The sequence below is a fragment of the Pseudophryne corroboree genome, chromosome 6 (genome assembly GCF_028390025.1).
Source record: "Pseudophryne corroboree isolate aPseCor3 chromosome 6, aPseCor3.hap2, whole genome shotgun sequence".
In the NCBI taxonomy this organism is placed as follows: domain Eukaryota; kingdom Metazoa; phylum Chordata; class Amphibia; order Anura; family Myobatrachidae; genus Pseudophryne; species Pseudophryne corroboree.
Genome location: NC_086449.1, coordinates 533,690,118 through 533,707,167, shown reverse-complemented (window position 1 = coordinate 533,707,167; position 17,050 = coordinate 533,690,118). Strand labels below are relative to the sequence as shown.

The following is a 17,050-nucleotide window of genomic DNA, read 5'->3' as shown; positions in this document are numbered from 1 at the left end:
TACGCTCAGATAAGCCATGCCAGAATGCAGCATACAGGGCCTCGTCGTTCCATGCCAGTTCGGATGCCAGGATCTGGAACTGTATCAGATATTGTCCTACAGTACGTGACCCCTGGCGTAAACGGAGAATCTCGGATGAAGCTGAGGTTACCCGGCCTGGCTCGTCGAAGATGCGCCTGAATGTTGACACGAAGGCAGTGTAGGAAGATAGCAGGGTGTCGGACCTCTCCCATAACGGTGATGCCCAATCAAGGGCTGAGCCACTGAGAAGAGAAATAATGTAGGCAATTTTTGTACGGTCACTGGGAAAATTGTCAGGTTGTAGCTCAAACTGAATCTCACACTGGTTGAGAAATCCCCTGCAGAATCTTGGAGATCCGTCAAATTTTGCTGGCGTTGGAAGATGAAGACGTGGAGCAGAAATGGGTAAGGTGGGTGGGGTTATAGCTGGAGTCACTGTGGTTGACGCACCAGACGCGCCTGATCCACGGAGAGTTGTCTGAATCCCATCCAGCCGAGTAGAGAGATCCTGAAGACAGCGGATGATGTGGCCCTGTGCAGCCTCCTGATGTTCTAGTCGGGCTGCCAGTTCTTGCATCGGCCTGGCCGCTTGATCCTGGTCTCCGGCTGGATTCATTAGGTCAGTGCTTACTGTCACAACTGAGGGCCTGAGCTGACGGGAGGCAGCCTCAGTTGTAGGGGCTGAGATGTACCGGAACCTGGGAGGTTGTATCAGACCCCTGGACATGTAAGTAACATGAATAATAACTGCCCGAAGGCGTGACCACGACAACTTGGATAAAAGTCAATGATGTTTATTATGACAACTCCGCAACACAGCAGCAGTAAAAGAAAACGTAAAAGTCAGCAAAGAATAAATACAGTTCCTGGGTACTACAGGATGGCAGGAGCCACAGGGCACTGGTAGTGTGAGATAGTTCTTATGATCTTCTAGATGGAAAGTCCTTACCAGGCCCGACTGTAGCAATGGAGATAACCCAGGATTGTGCCAGCTGGTGTTCCAGGAAAAGCTGGGTTGCTGAAGATAAAACAGCTGCTGTGGATACTGGCTGGAACCAGACTGTTGTTAGCACGGAGTGGATACTGGCTGGAACCAGTTAAATAATAAATGAACTTGGGAGCGATGAAATATGAACTGAAATGTAGAACTTGAGAGCGGAGAAACAATAATACCGGTGGAGAGTGGTAAAGTGTAGAAAGGACACCGGCCCTTTAAGGGAAGCTGTACTCTGCTGGAAGCTGAGCTGGAAGCAGGTAATGTTGTAGCTGGAAACAGATGAATCCACAATGGATTGGAGAGTCAGGCTACACCGCAGGTGGAATGCTGGTGCGGGTCTCTATGGTGGAAGTCTTGAGACAGGAGCTGGAACCTGGAAGACAATCACAGGAGAGAGACAAACAGGAACTAGGTTTGACAACCAAAGCACTGACGCCTTCCTTGCTCAGGCACAGTGTATTTATACCTGCAGCAAGGAAGGGATTGGCTAGGCAATTATGCAGATTATCAATACTGAGAACAGATTGGTGGAAATGATCAGCTGACAGAATCCAAGATGGCTGCGCCCATGCAGACACTTGGAGGGAAGTTTGGTTTGTAATCCATGTGGTAATGAAAACAGTAATGGCGGCGCCGGCCACCGAAGACAGGAGGCGCCAGGCTGACAGATGCACATCCAACCACGCGGACACAGCGGAGGCCGCGGCTGACGTAATCGCCACTCAGACACTCTGCATGCAGAAGTTCAGGGACGGCGGCGGAGGCCGCGGGAGACGCCATGCCAGGTGTAATATGGCGTTTACTGTGACAGCGTCCCAGAGTGACAGGAGAGGATACAGGAATGTACACATCAGGATAACAGATGGGATCCGGTCCTGGAGCGCTGAGCCAGCCTTAGGAGGCATCTGATGGGTAAGAAATGGCGTCCAGATACCCGGATCGTGACAGAAATGAGGAAGTGAGTGCAGATTGTGCCGCTCTATATGTGGCATCTTGGTCCCGTTTATACTTTGTCATGTATGCAATTATATCCCCTCTTAGAACCGCTTTAGCAGTCTGCCAAAATAAGGCAGGGTCAGATAGATGATCAGAGTTATTGAGAACATAAGAGTCCCAGGAATTCTCCAACATAGTTTTAAAGTCTGGAGAGGCGGCCATCTTAGCAGGGAATCTCCAATGTGAGTTAGAACCCAAAGTGAGTCTACCTTGAAGCACTATTGAGATAGGGGCATGGTCTGAAATAGTTATAGGGTTAATAGCTGTCTCAGTGATCCTGGGTGACAGATCAGTGGAGACAAGGAAATAATCTATACGTGAGAAGGAATTATGGGTTGAAGAGTAGTAAGTATATTCCAGTTCTACAGGGTTATGGAGGCGCCATACATCAACCAGTCCCAACTGTGTGGATATGTAATCTAGGTTGATCTTGGGTAGTCGGGTCCTCTGAGACGAGGCACCCTTCCTGTCCAAAACCAAAGAGGATACCATATTCATATCTCCTCCAACGATGAGAGAGGTATGTGAATATGGGCGGAGAATATTCGTTATCTCCAGATAAAATGATTTGTCATAGACAGCCGGGGCATAAATATTGCATAATGTTAATCTGGTACCCTCCAAGGTGATATCTAATACTATATATCTTCCCTGAGGGTCAATAATCTGATGATGTATGTCAAATGTCACCCCTTTACGAATAAGAATAACGACCCCCCTTGCTTTAGATGAAAATTAAGAGGACGCCACAACTTCTTGTCTAAGCATAGTAAGTTTAGCATGTTCAGGAGGGGTCAAATGTGTCTCCTGGAGCATGGAGACATCAGCTTTTATCTTATTTAAATAGGTAATAATGCGTCTCCGTTTAATAGGAGAGTTAATACCCCTAACATTCCACGATATTATATTAAGTTGTGACATCTACAACATCACCAGAGGAATATAGAAGTATAGTAAGAGGCCTTATGAGAAGAGATATCATTATACAAGTAATCCAGAGTATCATAGAGATACACAATTTCCACCCCCGCCGGTTAAGTATCTGCAAACAAGTGGTATCATAGAGGAAAGTAAAGGAAGTCAGGGAGAAGAGAGAAAGGTAGAGACAAAAATAAAGAGAAAAATAACATATACGAGCGTCTACAGCAGCATCCATCAGTAAAAGCTTTCAACGTGAAGCCACCGCAATGTAGAGCAATAGAATAACATAATAACCAACAGGCAATCTGAAGATAATAAACTCAAGGGATCGTCCCTATGACCAGTATAGAAAAGTAAGTGCCTTTCTAAATGGTCATGATAGGAGTGGAACCCAAATTACCTCTCAATAGAGCAGAACAAGTAACTATATCAACTAGTATAAGAACATGAATCGAGTCCCGGTATCAGGTTTCAGACATTATCGTCTGTCTTGCTTGGAGAAGATGGTATTGAGGTCGAGGGCGACCGTGTGGATCTGCTCAGCTCCGTCACAAATCCTCTAGCCGAATCCACCGATGTGAAATCTTTCGGGCCCTGCGGGGTGAAAATGCGCAGCCGCGCAGGGTAAAGAAGAGCAAATCGGATACCATTTTTCACAAGATGAGAGCATATTGGAGACATTTCTCTTCTAGCTCTAGAGACTTCAGCGGAGTAGTCCTGGAAAAGGAACAGCCGTTGACCATCCCACTGGAGTGGACCTTTGCTTCGGGCCGCAGACCATATCAGTTCTTTGTGTCTGAAATTTAAGCATTTGAAGATTACCGGTCGGGGTCTAGATTGGTTAGAGTCACGTGGGGGGCCCAGTCTATGGGCTCGTTCAATTTCCAACGACGAGAGTTCCTCGGGAATACCCAAGAGGTCTGGCAAATCGGAGAGGAGGAATTTCAAAAGGTCCGGTCCCTTCAATGATTCCTTAAGACCCACAATTCTCAGGTTGTTACGTATCGAACGATTTTCTAGGTCGTCCATCTTCATCATCATATGTTGACGTGTAGTTGTTAAAGATACGACTTGTTCTTTAAGGTCTTCAATTTCTTTGAAGTTAACTCCAATCCTGTTCTCGTTCACCGAAATTCTACGGGACATAGAGCCGAGCTCTGATTTCAGGTCTGATACTGCGGACATAAATTTATCTGCCTGAGTTTGTAACAAAGGTTCCACAGTCTCTTTAATTGCTTTCACTATATCCGAGTAGGAGGGAGGAGCGGGGGGAGCCTTTGGTGCCATGGCAGGCAATGATTCAACTGTGTTATCTAGACCGATAGGATGGTGGGACAGTAGCAGGGGGGTAGTGTCTGATTCTCCACGTTTCTCGTCACTCCTGCATCTTTGGGGTTTCGGTGTAGAAGATCTTAAGTATTTGTCCATACTAGTAGTTATGAGCTCATGAGGGTCGGACGAGTGATATGGTTTGCCGTTGGTTATAAAAATGAGAGGAGATCTACATTACAGGTACGGCCGGTGCAAATTCACATTACACTGTGAAATGTTTCCATTAATGGAGAACTGAGAGCGGTTGTATTACGCCAAATTGACAGGAAGATGTAATTGTGTCTACCAGGTAGAAAGTTGTTATCGCCAATATATGTGGTAGTAGTGAGACTCAGAGAGCGTGGTAGATAATGTTGGTAATGTAGTATTTCAATCACAACGGCAATCCGGCCCGCGGCATCACCGAGTGAGCACGCCAATTGGAGATAAATTAGTAGGTACTGAGTAGGTCCCACTCACCTCCCACACACACGGCGATGGGGAGGGGGGGGTGAAGATGTAATTCACTTTGTGGCAGCGGACTGGAGAAATAGTGCTATATCTTGGGATCAGCTGTAGTAGTGATTAGAGTGATCCGTTTCAGTATGATGCTATCCAGGATATATCAATCTGTAGAGGGTGGGGGAAGGGAGGATATGACAGATCTGTTGTGCCTCTGTGGTTGTTTATATATAGGCAAGTGTTCATATAGATACCATATCTATAAATCCTCTCCCCTCCGGGTCCCTCTTCTGCCCCACTGCTGGTATATATGATAGTGCCAGGGGTAATGAGGAGTGAGGTGCAGGGAGGTTGTTACCTGTTCAGAGAGGCTTCACTGCACGCCGAGGGAGACCTGTGCCAGCGCAGCACCGGAAGTGCGGTCCCGCGGCTCTCTCTCTCTCCGAGCGCCGGGTCCCGACTCCCGCCTCGCAGGGCTTCAGGTATGATGCAGGTGGGGGGTATCTTCCAGGCTCCCCAGCAGGCCGCAGGGTCCCCCGGGGTGTTTTCGCGGCCGCGGGTAGTCTTGGCGTTCGCGTCCGTCTCCCGGAGCTTCCCGGCGGGTAGACGATGAAATTTAGGCCGCGGCTCCGGCATCCAGTGCAGGCCACAACCTGCAGAGACCGCAAAAACGGTCTCCCAGCTCCGCGACCAGGCACACCGATGCCCTGAGCCGTAGTGTAGATAGTGAGGGTAGGTTGGGGGAAATTATTGCTGCTGGTTATGATGTTTTTTCTGAAGGGAAAGCAGGAGGTTTAATTCCCTGCTTCCAGTCGTCTCTCCAGTCAGGCCACGCCCCCTAATACACTATTTTTAATAACTTTGTGTAATAAACAAAGTTTGTGTACATTGAGCCATCAGAAAACAAAGGTTTCACTATCTCACTCTCACTCAAAAAATTCTGTATTTCAGAATATTCCGTATTTCGGAATGTTTGGATATGGGATACTCAACCTGTATTTACCTCTATAGCTTTACTGTACCGCTATTATGAAAAAAATGTTAAAGGTGATACTTTATTCACCATGTTATTTTAGTTTCAAAATCTGCAATTCATCACGAACCTGTCACAAAAGTATCACTTCTGAAAAGCTGCTTCTTTTTGCCATCTTTCAAGAAGTGTGATACATTCGCACAGGAGAATAAATATGTAATCCTTGCAGATGCGATGCCGTCTGTCAGTATCCCAACAGCGGCATCCCGACGGTCGGGATTGCGAACGCCAGTATTTCACCAACTGTCGGGATTCCGGCGTCAGTATCCTGTACTCCGTAATCCCGACAGCCGGTATATTAACTGCATCTCCGCACAGGACATGCAGGATGCTGGCGAGCAGTCTGGGAGCTGGGGCAGTGTTCTGCTAACACACACTGCCACAGTCTTCCCCCAGAAGTTGATACTTTATTTCTGCGCATGTGGTTGTTCAGAGACGCTGCCAGCAGGCGCTTCAATACATATACCGGCAACCGCGAGATTTGTAGCTGTCCTGGCATTAATGTACATCTCTAAAAATGACTTCTATATGAATAGTGCTTGCTTAATTGTAATGTAATTGTTTTTCTAGGTGTATGTTTGCATCTTTCCTGACCATTAATTTTCAAAGCAATCTTCTCTACCTCACTGGGTTGCTTGAAATTCTGATTAAAGATCTAATGGAGCTATCAAGCAACAAACACCCAAAACTAATGCTGAGACGGACAGAAACAGTTGTGGAAAAGTTACTGACCAATTGGATGACTACTTGCCTGTATGGCTTCCTGAGGGTAGGAACCACTGTTATTCCATTTATATACAGTATGTATCTGTGTGTGCGAACATATTCATACATGTGATGTGCGTGGTCTACAAAGATTTGTGTTATACACTTTCTTCTTCTTTTGGGTTTATATAACACTATTTTCTTTCTGTGCTTGTTGTGTCACTTGAAGCCCATGAAGTATGTCATGTGTCATGCACTGGCTTGGTGGGTATATAAGGTGTGCGATAGGCCGTCTGCACACATACAGTATCACTCGTTGCGGTCATGGGTAAAAGGGGCGATTTATCCAAATTGCGAAAAAGGATGATTATCGGCTTTCGGGGGAAGGGTGGCAGTGTTTCTGAAACAGCGCAGTTTGTGAACTGTTCGTGTGCTCTGGTAAATTGTATAGTGACTGGCACCATTGCAAATAACTGATGTGAAAACTGCAGGGCACCAGGTGCCATTGATGTGAGAGGTGAATGTCAGCTACAAAGGTGCGTGAGGGGGAGGGGCGACCGACATGCTACAGTGAACAGTGCCAGTTACACATAATGCCCCGAGTAGTGTCAGATACACATAATGGCCCCAGTAGTACCAAATACATGTAATGCAAAGTCCTGATTATCGGTACTTACACCATGTTGCTGCCATTTAGGGGGAGGGAAGAGGCCAGGGAATTCCGTTGTTACACGGAGATTTCCTGGCCTCTGCAATGAGCGGCTTGCACGTCCCCATGGGTGAGTGATTCGATGAATGTGTTCTAGGATGCAGGTCAGATCACTACTGCAGCAGGAAGCATCTACTTGTAATAGACCCCTCCTGCTGCATTACCATACAGAGCTATCTTTGCTGCTTTCAAGGAAACAGCAGTGATAGCAACTCCAACCAGGGGGGAAATGTGATAGGGTCCAACTTTGTAAAATGTGTGAGTTTAGCACTAAACTTGCACATTTCTACAACTCTGACAATGAAATAGTCATAGTCAAATGTATTTTTATAACCAGGACCAGTCCAAGGGCCCAGTGCTGTTTCTTAAAATACAGGGGGACCTCACACATTTTTTCCCTGTATTTTTTATACCATGACTGGTTCAAAAAACCCAGGGCTGGTTATGCCTTGGGAAGGGGGGACCCCACATCATTTTTTTTTTTTCCATTTTTAACTATCTCTAAACTTTTACAGACAGGAGCATGCACGGATCTCACTGATCTGTGCATGCAACTCACACCTTGTAGTTAAACCCACAATACAAGGTGCAAGTTTACATACGTAAAAAACTTGCATGTACTCACATAATGTAGTATCCTAAACTCACAAATTCTCAGGCTATTACATTTGGCGAGTTCTGGGACAAACCTGTACCTTCAAATGTGCGGAAACATGTTTGATCCTCACTAAAAACTCAGACATTTGGCCCCACATTTGAATCAGTCCCAATGTGTCCAGCCAGTACTAAGTGCTGGATATTGCTTAGGCATGTACACACTCTGGGCCCTATTCAGACCTGATCGCTGCTGTGCGTTTTCGATTGACTGCGCATGCATATGCACCACAATGTGCACGCGCTTCGCTAAACAGCGACAAGCTGGTGAGAAAATTGCAAACGCACACACATTCGCAAGATGATTGACAGGAGGAGGCCATTTCTGGGTGGTAACTGGCCATTTTCTGGTATTGTCAGAAAAAAACGTAGGCGTGCCCAAGCGTTTTCTGGGAGGGTGTGTGATGTCCGCTCCGGACCCGATCAGCCTGTTCTTTTCGCAGTGTAGGACTAAGTCCTGGGCTGCGCACAGACTGCACACACTGAAAAAAACATTAGATGGTGAGTGAGTTGCGAACGCATTTGCAGCTGTCAGCTGACTGAGGGACATTTTCGCACGGCGTACACATGGGATCACACACTTGCATGGGGCAAATTTACACTCCCCCTTGGGCGGCGACTATCCGATAGCAGGACAACAAAATTAGCAGCACAGCGATCAGGTCTGAATTAGGCCTTCAGGGGGACATTTACTAAGCAGTGATAAGAGCGGAGAAGTGAGCCAGTGGAGAAGTGCCCATGGCAACCAATCAGCACTGAAGTAACATCTATAATTTGCATACAATAAAATTATACAGAGCAGCTGATTGATTTATGGGGCAACTTCTCCACTGGCTCACTTCTCCACTGTTTTCACTGCTTAGTAAATGTCCCCCTTAGAGTTGATTATGACATCAGCACATACTTGCTTACTTTTGAAAAAAGCATTTCAGGGAGATTATCAAAGTAACACCTACCAGCGCGGACGTGTACTAAAATTATCCAAATATATACTTATACCCATTTTCATGTACCCCAAATTTAATGAGAGCATTTATTTTGCTCAAAAAAACTTGCTTTCTATCATTTTTTTGCATTTTTTTAAAAAAATGCATATAACAGCCATTTCACACAATTTAAGTCCCCAAAAACGCTCTAATGTGATCTCTAATACACTTCTCTTCTGTTTTCCTATGTTAGTTTAGCATTTTTTGGGGTACAGGCTGATTTCCCTATTTTCACCTGCACTTTTCACTGCAAGAATTTTCACGTGAAACCCGTTTGGAATTAAATAGGTCGCAAAACAGAGCATTTTCGCGGCAATTTTCGCCCGATTGCCGCAAAAAATTTTCGGGCGAAAAATTGCCGCGAATTTGCGGATAATTGAATACCCGTTATACTTCAATCTAAACATGGTCACATTTTACTTTGATTTGTAGTACATCTTAGCGCTTTTATTGCATGCCACTGTTGGACTTACATACAACTCTATAACAGGCCCTGAGCCTGGAATACAGCTTAAAAAATAAATACTGTACAACCTGAGTGGTCATTATTATGATTTCTCATACGTCCTAGAGGATGCTGGGGATGACATCAAGACCATGGGGTATAGACGGGATCCGCAGGAGGCATGGGCACTCTAAAGACTTTTCATTGGGTGCGAACTGGCTCCTCCCTCTATGCCCCTCCTCCAGACTTCAGTTTTAGAAATGTGCTCAGTCAGACTGGATGCACTCTGAGGAGCTCACTCCCACAGCACGCTGTTACCCCCCTCGCAGAGCCAGAAGTCAGAAGACAGGTGAGTATGAGAAGAATGATCTTCAATCAAGTAAGTGACGGTTGAGGCGCGGCTGGTGGGAGCGCAGCACGCCATTGCTGCCCACACACACAGGCACTGCAGGGTGCAGGGCGCGGGGGGGGCGCCCTGGGCAGCAAGGAAAATACCTCAAACTGGCTGAAAGGGGGCATAAGATGCCGCTGGCACAGCCCTACCCCCGCCAGTATAAATATTATGTAGTATACTGAGTGTAAGGACGCGCCATTGTGGGGGCGGAGCTTCTTCCTCAGGCAGCCAGCACAATACCCAGCGCCATTTTTTCTCTCTCCTTAGGCTGCAGAGAACACGCTGGTCCTCTCCTCCACTTCTGACAAGTACAGGGTGCTATTAAGGGGGGGCACAAAGCGATTGTGGTGCATTTGATAGTGTATATTACTATTTAAAAGCGCTGTTGGGCTGTGGACATACTGTGTTCACAGGCAATACTGGCGCTGGGTTTGTGAACTGGCTGCTCCTATCCTGTGTCCCTCTGACAGATTTTACTGTGGGTCTGTCCCCAAACTAAGTCCCAGTGTGTCTGTGAGTGTGCTGTACACGTGTGAGGCATGTCTGAGGCAAGGAGTTCCTCCCCGGAGGAAGCCATTTTAGGGACACAGAGTTGTAATGTGGTGGTGCTACCGGCACACCAAGAACCTGCATGGGTAAAAGAGCTAAGTGACAGTATGCATCTGATTAACCGTAGATTAGATAAGTATGAATCTAAGGCTGCATGCTGGCGAAAATCTGTGGAAGATGTGATTTTTCAGGATGCTGTTATTCCTTATGCGGGCGGCCCCTCTGGGTCACATAAGAGACCATTTGCAAATGTTGTAAACACTGATTCTGTCGACGATAGTGAATTCAGAGAGATAGATCATAAATTGGCAAAAAGTATACAATATATGATTGTGGCTATAAGGGACGTGTTGGAGGTTACAGAAACCACTCCTGTACCTCAGGAGAAGGCTTATTTATGTAAGGAAAAGAAATCCAAAGTCACTTTCCCTCCTTCACACAAACTAAATGCTCTGTTTGAAGGGATGTGGGTGAATCCTGATAAAAAAAATTGTATTCCCAAAAGGATTCACATAGCTTATACTTTCCCGGCTTAAGACAGGAAAAAATGGGAGTCACCCCCTGTGTTAGACAGTGCACTTTCCAGGTTGACAAAGAAGGTAATTCTCCCTGCTTCTGGAATGGCTTCTCTTAAAGAGCCGGCAGACTGCAAAATGGAAACGACATTGAAATCCATTTATAATACCAATGGTACACTGCTCAGGCCCACTATTGCCTGCGCATGGGTGAGTCGCGCTATTGAAAAATGGTCAGAAAGCGTGTCATCAGAAATTGACACGATTGATAAAGATGAGATACTCCTTAAGTTAGGGAATATCAAGGACGCTGCCACCTACATGCTGGAAGAAATGAAGGATATTGGACTTTTGAGTTCACAAGCCGCTACCATGGCAGTATCGGCTAGGTGGGCGTTGTGGATTCGCCAGTGGAATGCGGATGCAGATTCCAAAAGAAACATGGAGGCTCTCCCATATAAAGGTGAGGCATTATTTGGTGATGGCCTGGATGCGTTAGTCTCGGCGGCTACTGCAGGTAAGTCGACATTTTTGCCCTCTGCGTCTGCACCGGCAAAAAAGACCTATAACCTGCAAATGCAGTCCTTTCGGCCCAATAAATACAAAAAGACGAGAGGTTCCCCCTTCTTTGCAGGTAGGGGAAGGGGAAAGAAGCCCACAGCGGCTCCAGGTTCCCAAAAGCAGAACTCTACCCCTACTTCTGCCAAATCCCCAGCATGATGCTGAAACTCCCTTGCGGGAGGCCACTCGGGTGGGGGCACGTCTCAAACTCGTCAGCCAGGATTGGATTTTGTCTGGCCTGGATCCCTGGGTGTTGCAAATAGTATCCCAGGGATACAAACTGGAGTTTCAAGACATTCCTCCATGCCGATTTTTCAAATCGACCTTGCCAGTTTCTCCGCCAGAAAGAGAAGCAGTAACAGCGGCAATCCAAACATTATGTCAAGACCAGGTCATAGTGCTGGTACCGTTGTCACAACAAGGGAGGGGTTTTAATTCAAGCCTCTTTGTTGTTCCGAAGCCTGACGGCTCGGTCACACCGATCCTAATTCTAAAGGATCTGAATTGTTACCTAAAAAGGTTCAAGTTCAAAATGGAATCACTTCGGGCAGTGATTGCCAGTCTGAAGGAGGGGGACTACTTGGTGTCGGTGGACATAAAGGATGCTTACCTGCATGTTCCCATTTATCCTCCTGTCCAGGCTTATCTGAGCTTCGCAGTTCAGGATTGCCATTACCAATTCCAGATGTTACCTTTCGGTCTCTCCGCGGCGCCAAGGGTATTCTCCAAGGTGATGGCGGAGATGATGGTCCTCCTTCATCAGAAAGGAGTCAATATAATTCCTTATTTGGACGACCTCCTGATAAAGGCGAGATCCAGGGAGCAGTTGTTACAAAACATATCACTCTCTCTGTCAATACTCCAACAACACGGTTGGATCATAAATTATCCAAAGTCACAGTTGGAACCGACGACAAGATTGTCTTTTCTCGGGATGATTCTGGACACAGAAGTTCAGAGAGTATTTCTTCCGGTGGAAAAGGCTCTGGAAATCCAGAAAATGGTAAAACAGATATTGAAACCATCAAGTGTGTCGATCCATCAGTGTATTTGGTTGTTGGGGAAGATGGTGGCGGCCTACGAGGCCATACAGTTTTGCAGGTTCCATGCCAGAGTATTCCAGTGGGACTTGTTGGACAAGTGGTCGGGGTCACACCTACACATGCACAGAAAAATAATCCTGTCGTCAAAAAACAGGATTTCGCTCCTGTGGTGGTTGCACAGCTCTCGCCTGCTAGAGGGACGCAGGTTCGGGATTCAAGACTGGGTCCTGGTAACCACGGATGCAAGTCTCCGAGGCTGGAGAGCAGTCTCTCAGGGAGAAAACTTCCAGGGACGTTGGTCACATCAGGAAGCCTGCCTTCACATAAACGTTCTGGAGCTAAGAGCCATTTACAACGGCCTTCAAAAAGCGGTACATCTTCTTCAATACCGTCCCGTGCAGATCCAGGCAGACAATGTAACAGCCGTCGCATACATAAACAGGCAGGGCGGAACGAAAAGCAGAGCGGCAATGGCAGAGGCGACAAAAATCCTCCGCTGGGCAGAAAAACATCTACAAGCTCTGTCGGCAATATTCATTCCGGGAGTAGACAACTGGGAAGCAGACTTCCTCAGCAGACTCGATCTCCATCCAGGAGAGTGGGGCCTCCACCAAGAAGTCTTCACAGAGGTGACAAGTCTTTGGGGAGTTTGTCAAATAGACATGATGGCGTCTCGTCTCAACAAGAAACTTCAGAGATACTGTTCCATGTCGAGAGACCCTCAAGCAGTAGCAGTGGATGCACTGGTAACCCAGTGGGTTTTTCCATCAGTGTATGTCTTCCCTCCACTTCCGCTGATCCCAAATGTACTCAGGATCATAAGAAAGACAAGGGTTCGAGCAATCTTCATTGCCCCAGACTGGCCAAGGAGGGCTTAGCACCCAGATCTTCAGCAGTTGCTCATAGAAGATCCTCGGCCTCTTCCTCCTCGAGATGACCTGCTGCAGCAGGGTCTGTGCGTGTACCAAGACTTACCGCGGCTACGTTTGACGGCATGGCTGTTGAGCGCCGTATCCTAGCCAGGAAGAGTATTCCCGAGGAGGTCATCCCCACCCTTATTCAGGCCAGAAAGGGAGTAACGTCGAAACATTACCACCGTATTTGGAGAAAATATGTGTCTTGGTGTGAATCCAAGAAAGCTCACTTAGGACGTTTTCTCCATTTTTTGCAGGATGGTGTGGAGGCGGGCCTCCGATTGGGATCAATCAAGGTCCAGATTTTGGCCTTGTCAGTGTTCTTCCAAAAACAATTGGCCTCTCTTCCAGAGGTTCAGACCTTCGTGAAAGGGGTTCTGCACATCCAGCCTCCCCATTCGTGCCTCCAGTGGCACCATGGGACCTTAACGTGGTATTGCAGTTCCTTCAATCGGATTGGTTTGAGCCTCTATAAAAGATAGAGTTGAAGTTTCTCACTTGGAAAGTGGTGATGCTTTTGGCCTTGGCATCCGCAAGGCGGGTGTCTGAGTTGGGGGCCTTGTCTCACAAGAACCGTTACCTGATCTTCCATGAGGATAGGGCAGAGTTGAGGACTCGTCCATATTTTCTTCCGAAGGTGGTTTCACCTTTCCACATAAACCAACCTATTGTAGTGCCAGTAGTTACTGACACATTCACTGATTCAAAATCTCTAGATGTGGTTAGAGCTTTGAAAATCTATGTTGCTAGAACAGCTCGTATACGGAAAACAGAGGCTCTGTTTGTCCTTTATGATCACAACAAGATTGGCTGTCCTGCTTCCAAGCAGACTATTGCACGTTGGATTAGAAATACGATTCAGCAAGCTCATACTACGGCTGGATTGCCGTTGCCGACGTCGTTAAAGGCCCACTCCACTAGGAAGGTGGGCTCATCCTGGGCGGCTGCTCGGGGGGGTCTCGGCATTACAACTTTGCCGAGCAGCTACTTGGTCAGGGTCAAACACATTTGCTAAGTTCTACAAGTTTGACACCTTGGCCGATGAGGACCTAAAGTTTGGTCAATCGGTGCTGCAGGGTCATCTGCACTCTCCCGCCCGTACTGGAGCTTTGGTATAAACCCCATGGTCTTGATGCCGTCCCCAGCATCCTCTAGGACGTATGAGAAAATAGGATTTTGATAACCTACCGGTAAATCCTTTTCTCCTAGTCCGTAGAGGATGCTGGGCGCCCGTCCCAGTGCGTACTTTACCTGCAGTTTATTTATTAGAGTTACACAAGTTGTGTTATCTTGGTTTCAGCATGTTGCTGCAATTGGTTCATGCCTGTTGGCGTGTGTTATGTTGAATGCCATGTGTGCGGCATGGTTGAGGGTGTGAGTTGGTAGATATCTCACCACTAGTTAAGTAATTCCTTTCCTCGAAATGTCAGTCCCCCTGGGCACAGTTCCTACAACTGAGGTCTGGAGGAGGGGCATAGAGGGAGGAGCCAGTTCACACCCAATGAAAAGTCTTTAGAGTGCCCATGTCTCCTGCGGATTCCATCTATACCCCATGGTCTTGATGTCATCCCCAGCATCCTCTACGGACTAGGAGAAAAGGATTTACCGGTAGGTTATCAAAATCCTATTTTTTTGGAATGAACAGTTCTAGTCACTTCTATTATTTAGACATGATTATTTGCCTGCTATTAATTACTTGATTACTGTCTAGGAATCCGTAGGGGAACCTTTGTATGGTTTGTTTCATACATTAAACCAGAGGATACACAAAGGTCCAATAGATGCAGTAACCTGCAAAGCTCTTTATACTTTGAATGAGGACTGTCTGCTATGGCAAATTACAGAGTTTAGTAACGTGGTAAGTACTTCTTTACTAACTCATCTTTGTAAGACTTACATTTATTGATGTACCTACCTACATTTATATAATGTTTCACAGTATGTACAGCAAAGTTGCAAAAGGGTGGTACTCCACGGTTTTCTCAAAGCAAAACGAACAGTGGTGAAACCAAAATAGATCAACGTTTAAGATGCTTTATTCTTATATCTTTTGTCAGGATATCCTGACTTAGATATAAGAAAAAAACACCTGAAACTTTCATTTACATTGGTTTCACCAATGTTGGTTGCTTTGGAGTGCCACCCATTTTCACCTTGATATATAGTAGATAGGGTCCAAGTTGATATATATATATATATATATATATATATATATATAGAGAGAGAGAGAGAGAGAGAGTTAATATTTTAGATGATCTGTTACCTGGTAAAGCGGGAACAGTGATTAATATGGGTTTTTGACCCATATAATTTACCAGTAATTTACCACAGCTAATTGATCCCCGAGGGGGCTACCCAATTAGTATCCAGCAGTATTGTGGAATTTTTTTCACCTGCCCGTGCCAGAAGAAAAAACCCCCCCACTATAAATGACCCGTTATATCGCAATCTCAGCCACAAAAGCACATGGGTCTGGGAACTTATCCTGGATTTTATGTGTTTTGGGCTAAAACTGGATCTTTTTTTCAGACGAAAAAATGGGCTGTAATTGAATAATGACCATCGGGCAAAATCCTTGGTAAAAGCCCGTTTTTGTTTTTTTCATCCCAAAAAATTTCAGGGGTAATTGAATATCCCCCATATCATGTAGACAGGATCAGCATCATGTGCTTAATTATTAGGGGATGCAGGACAGAAGCCCCACCCACCCGCCCAAGCGTCCTGGTAACTAAGGAGCTGGGGATCAGAAGGGCATAGGTGTCCCGGTCACTGGAGACACAGGCCGCGGCCTTTAACAGTGCGGCCTGAGACAATTATACTGAATGAACTATCAGTATTTACTATATGTATATTTTTAATAGAAATGTGCAGTTTGTTTTTTTAGAAATCCAAACTCCCCCGAATTTAGGGGATCTGAGTCGTACAGAGTCCGAATTCAGAGCTTCTCTTGTGTCGGAACTCTGATTTAAGACCCAAATCTTGGATTGATTGTAAGTTCCTACTGTACCTCGTGATTTCAAATGCCATTTCACACAGGAGAGTGTGGTCAAAATTTACTGGAAATTAATGTTATTGATGTACTCTAGGAACAAACGTATGTCCAAATTACATAATTGAGCTGTTTTTATCAATTTTCAAGAAACCGAACCAAAACACTTGGGGGTGGTTTGCCAAAAACTGAAAACCAAAATCAAAACACTGTCAAGACTTATCAAGCCTTGGAGAGTGATACATTGCACAGTGATAAAGTACCAGCCATCCAGCTCCTAACTGCCATGTTACAGACTGGTGGGTATATTCAATGAAGTGCTGTTTTTCCTTTTTTTTTTCTCGTCGAAAAAAAACGTCACTAATTCGACACAGGGTATTAAATTGTGGGCATGTTTGCCCGTTTTTTAAGCCATTTTCACCCGTGCCATTTTACTTTTTTTTGTCAAATCGTCATGGGCGAAAATTGCGCCAAAAATGGGTGAAAACGCCCGCAAATTCGCCAAAACACATGTATTGGCGGTAAATTCTCCAATACACGCGGTTTTTGCCAGTGCTGGATTTTTCGACCAGAAAAACCGGCACTGGCATTGAATGTAAATTCGACCTAAAAATGGGCAAAAAGTGCCATTTTTTCGACTGGTCGAAAAAATGGCACTAATTGAAATACCTCCATGTGTGTATAAAAAATGACAGGAGTTGATTGGTTGCTACTTTATCACTCTCCAATTTATCACTCTCCAGTTGGGGCCTGAGGGTGGTTTTGGCAAAACCAAAACACAAGGGTTCGCGCACATCTTTTATTTTTAAAGGAGCCCAGACCATGCGCCACCCTATAAAATAATA

At 45.9% G+C, this 17,050-nt stretch overlaps 1 protein-coding gene across 1 annotated transcript in view; it reads left to right on the top strand.

Annotated features, from left to right (window-relative positions):
• Positions 1-17,050, top strand: part of PLXNC1 (plexin C1) — a 241,814-nt gene that overhangs the window by 146,434 nt on the left and 78,330 nt on the right. Inside the window, exons 20-21 of the mRNA XM_063927616.1 lie at positions 6,312-6,510; positions 14,928-15,074. Of these exons, the coding sequence (XP_063783686.1) occupies positions 6,312-6,510; positions 14,928-15,074 (346 nt within the window). The remainder of the gene's footprint in view (positions 1-6,311; positions 6,511-14,927; positions 15,075-17,050) is intronic.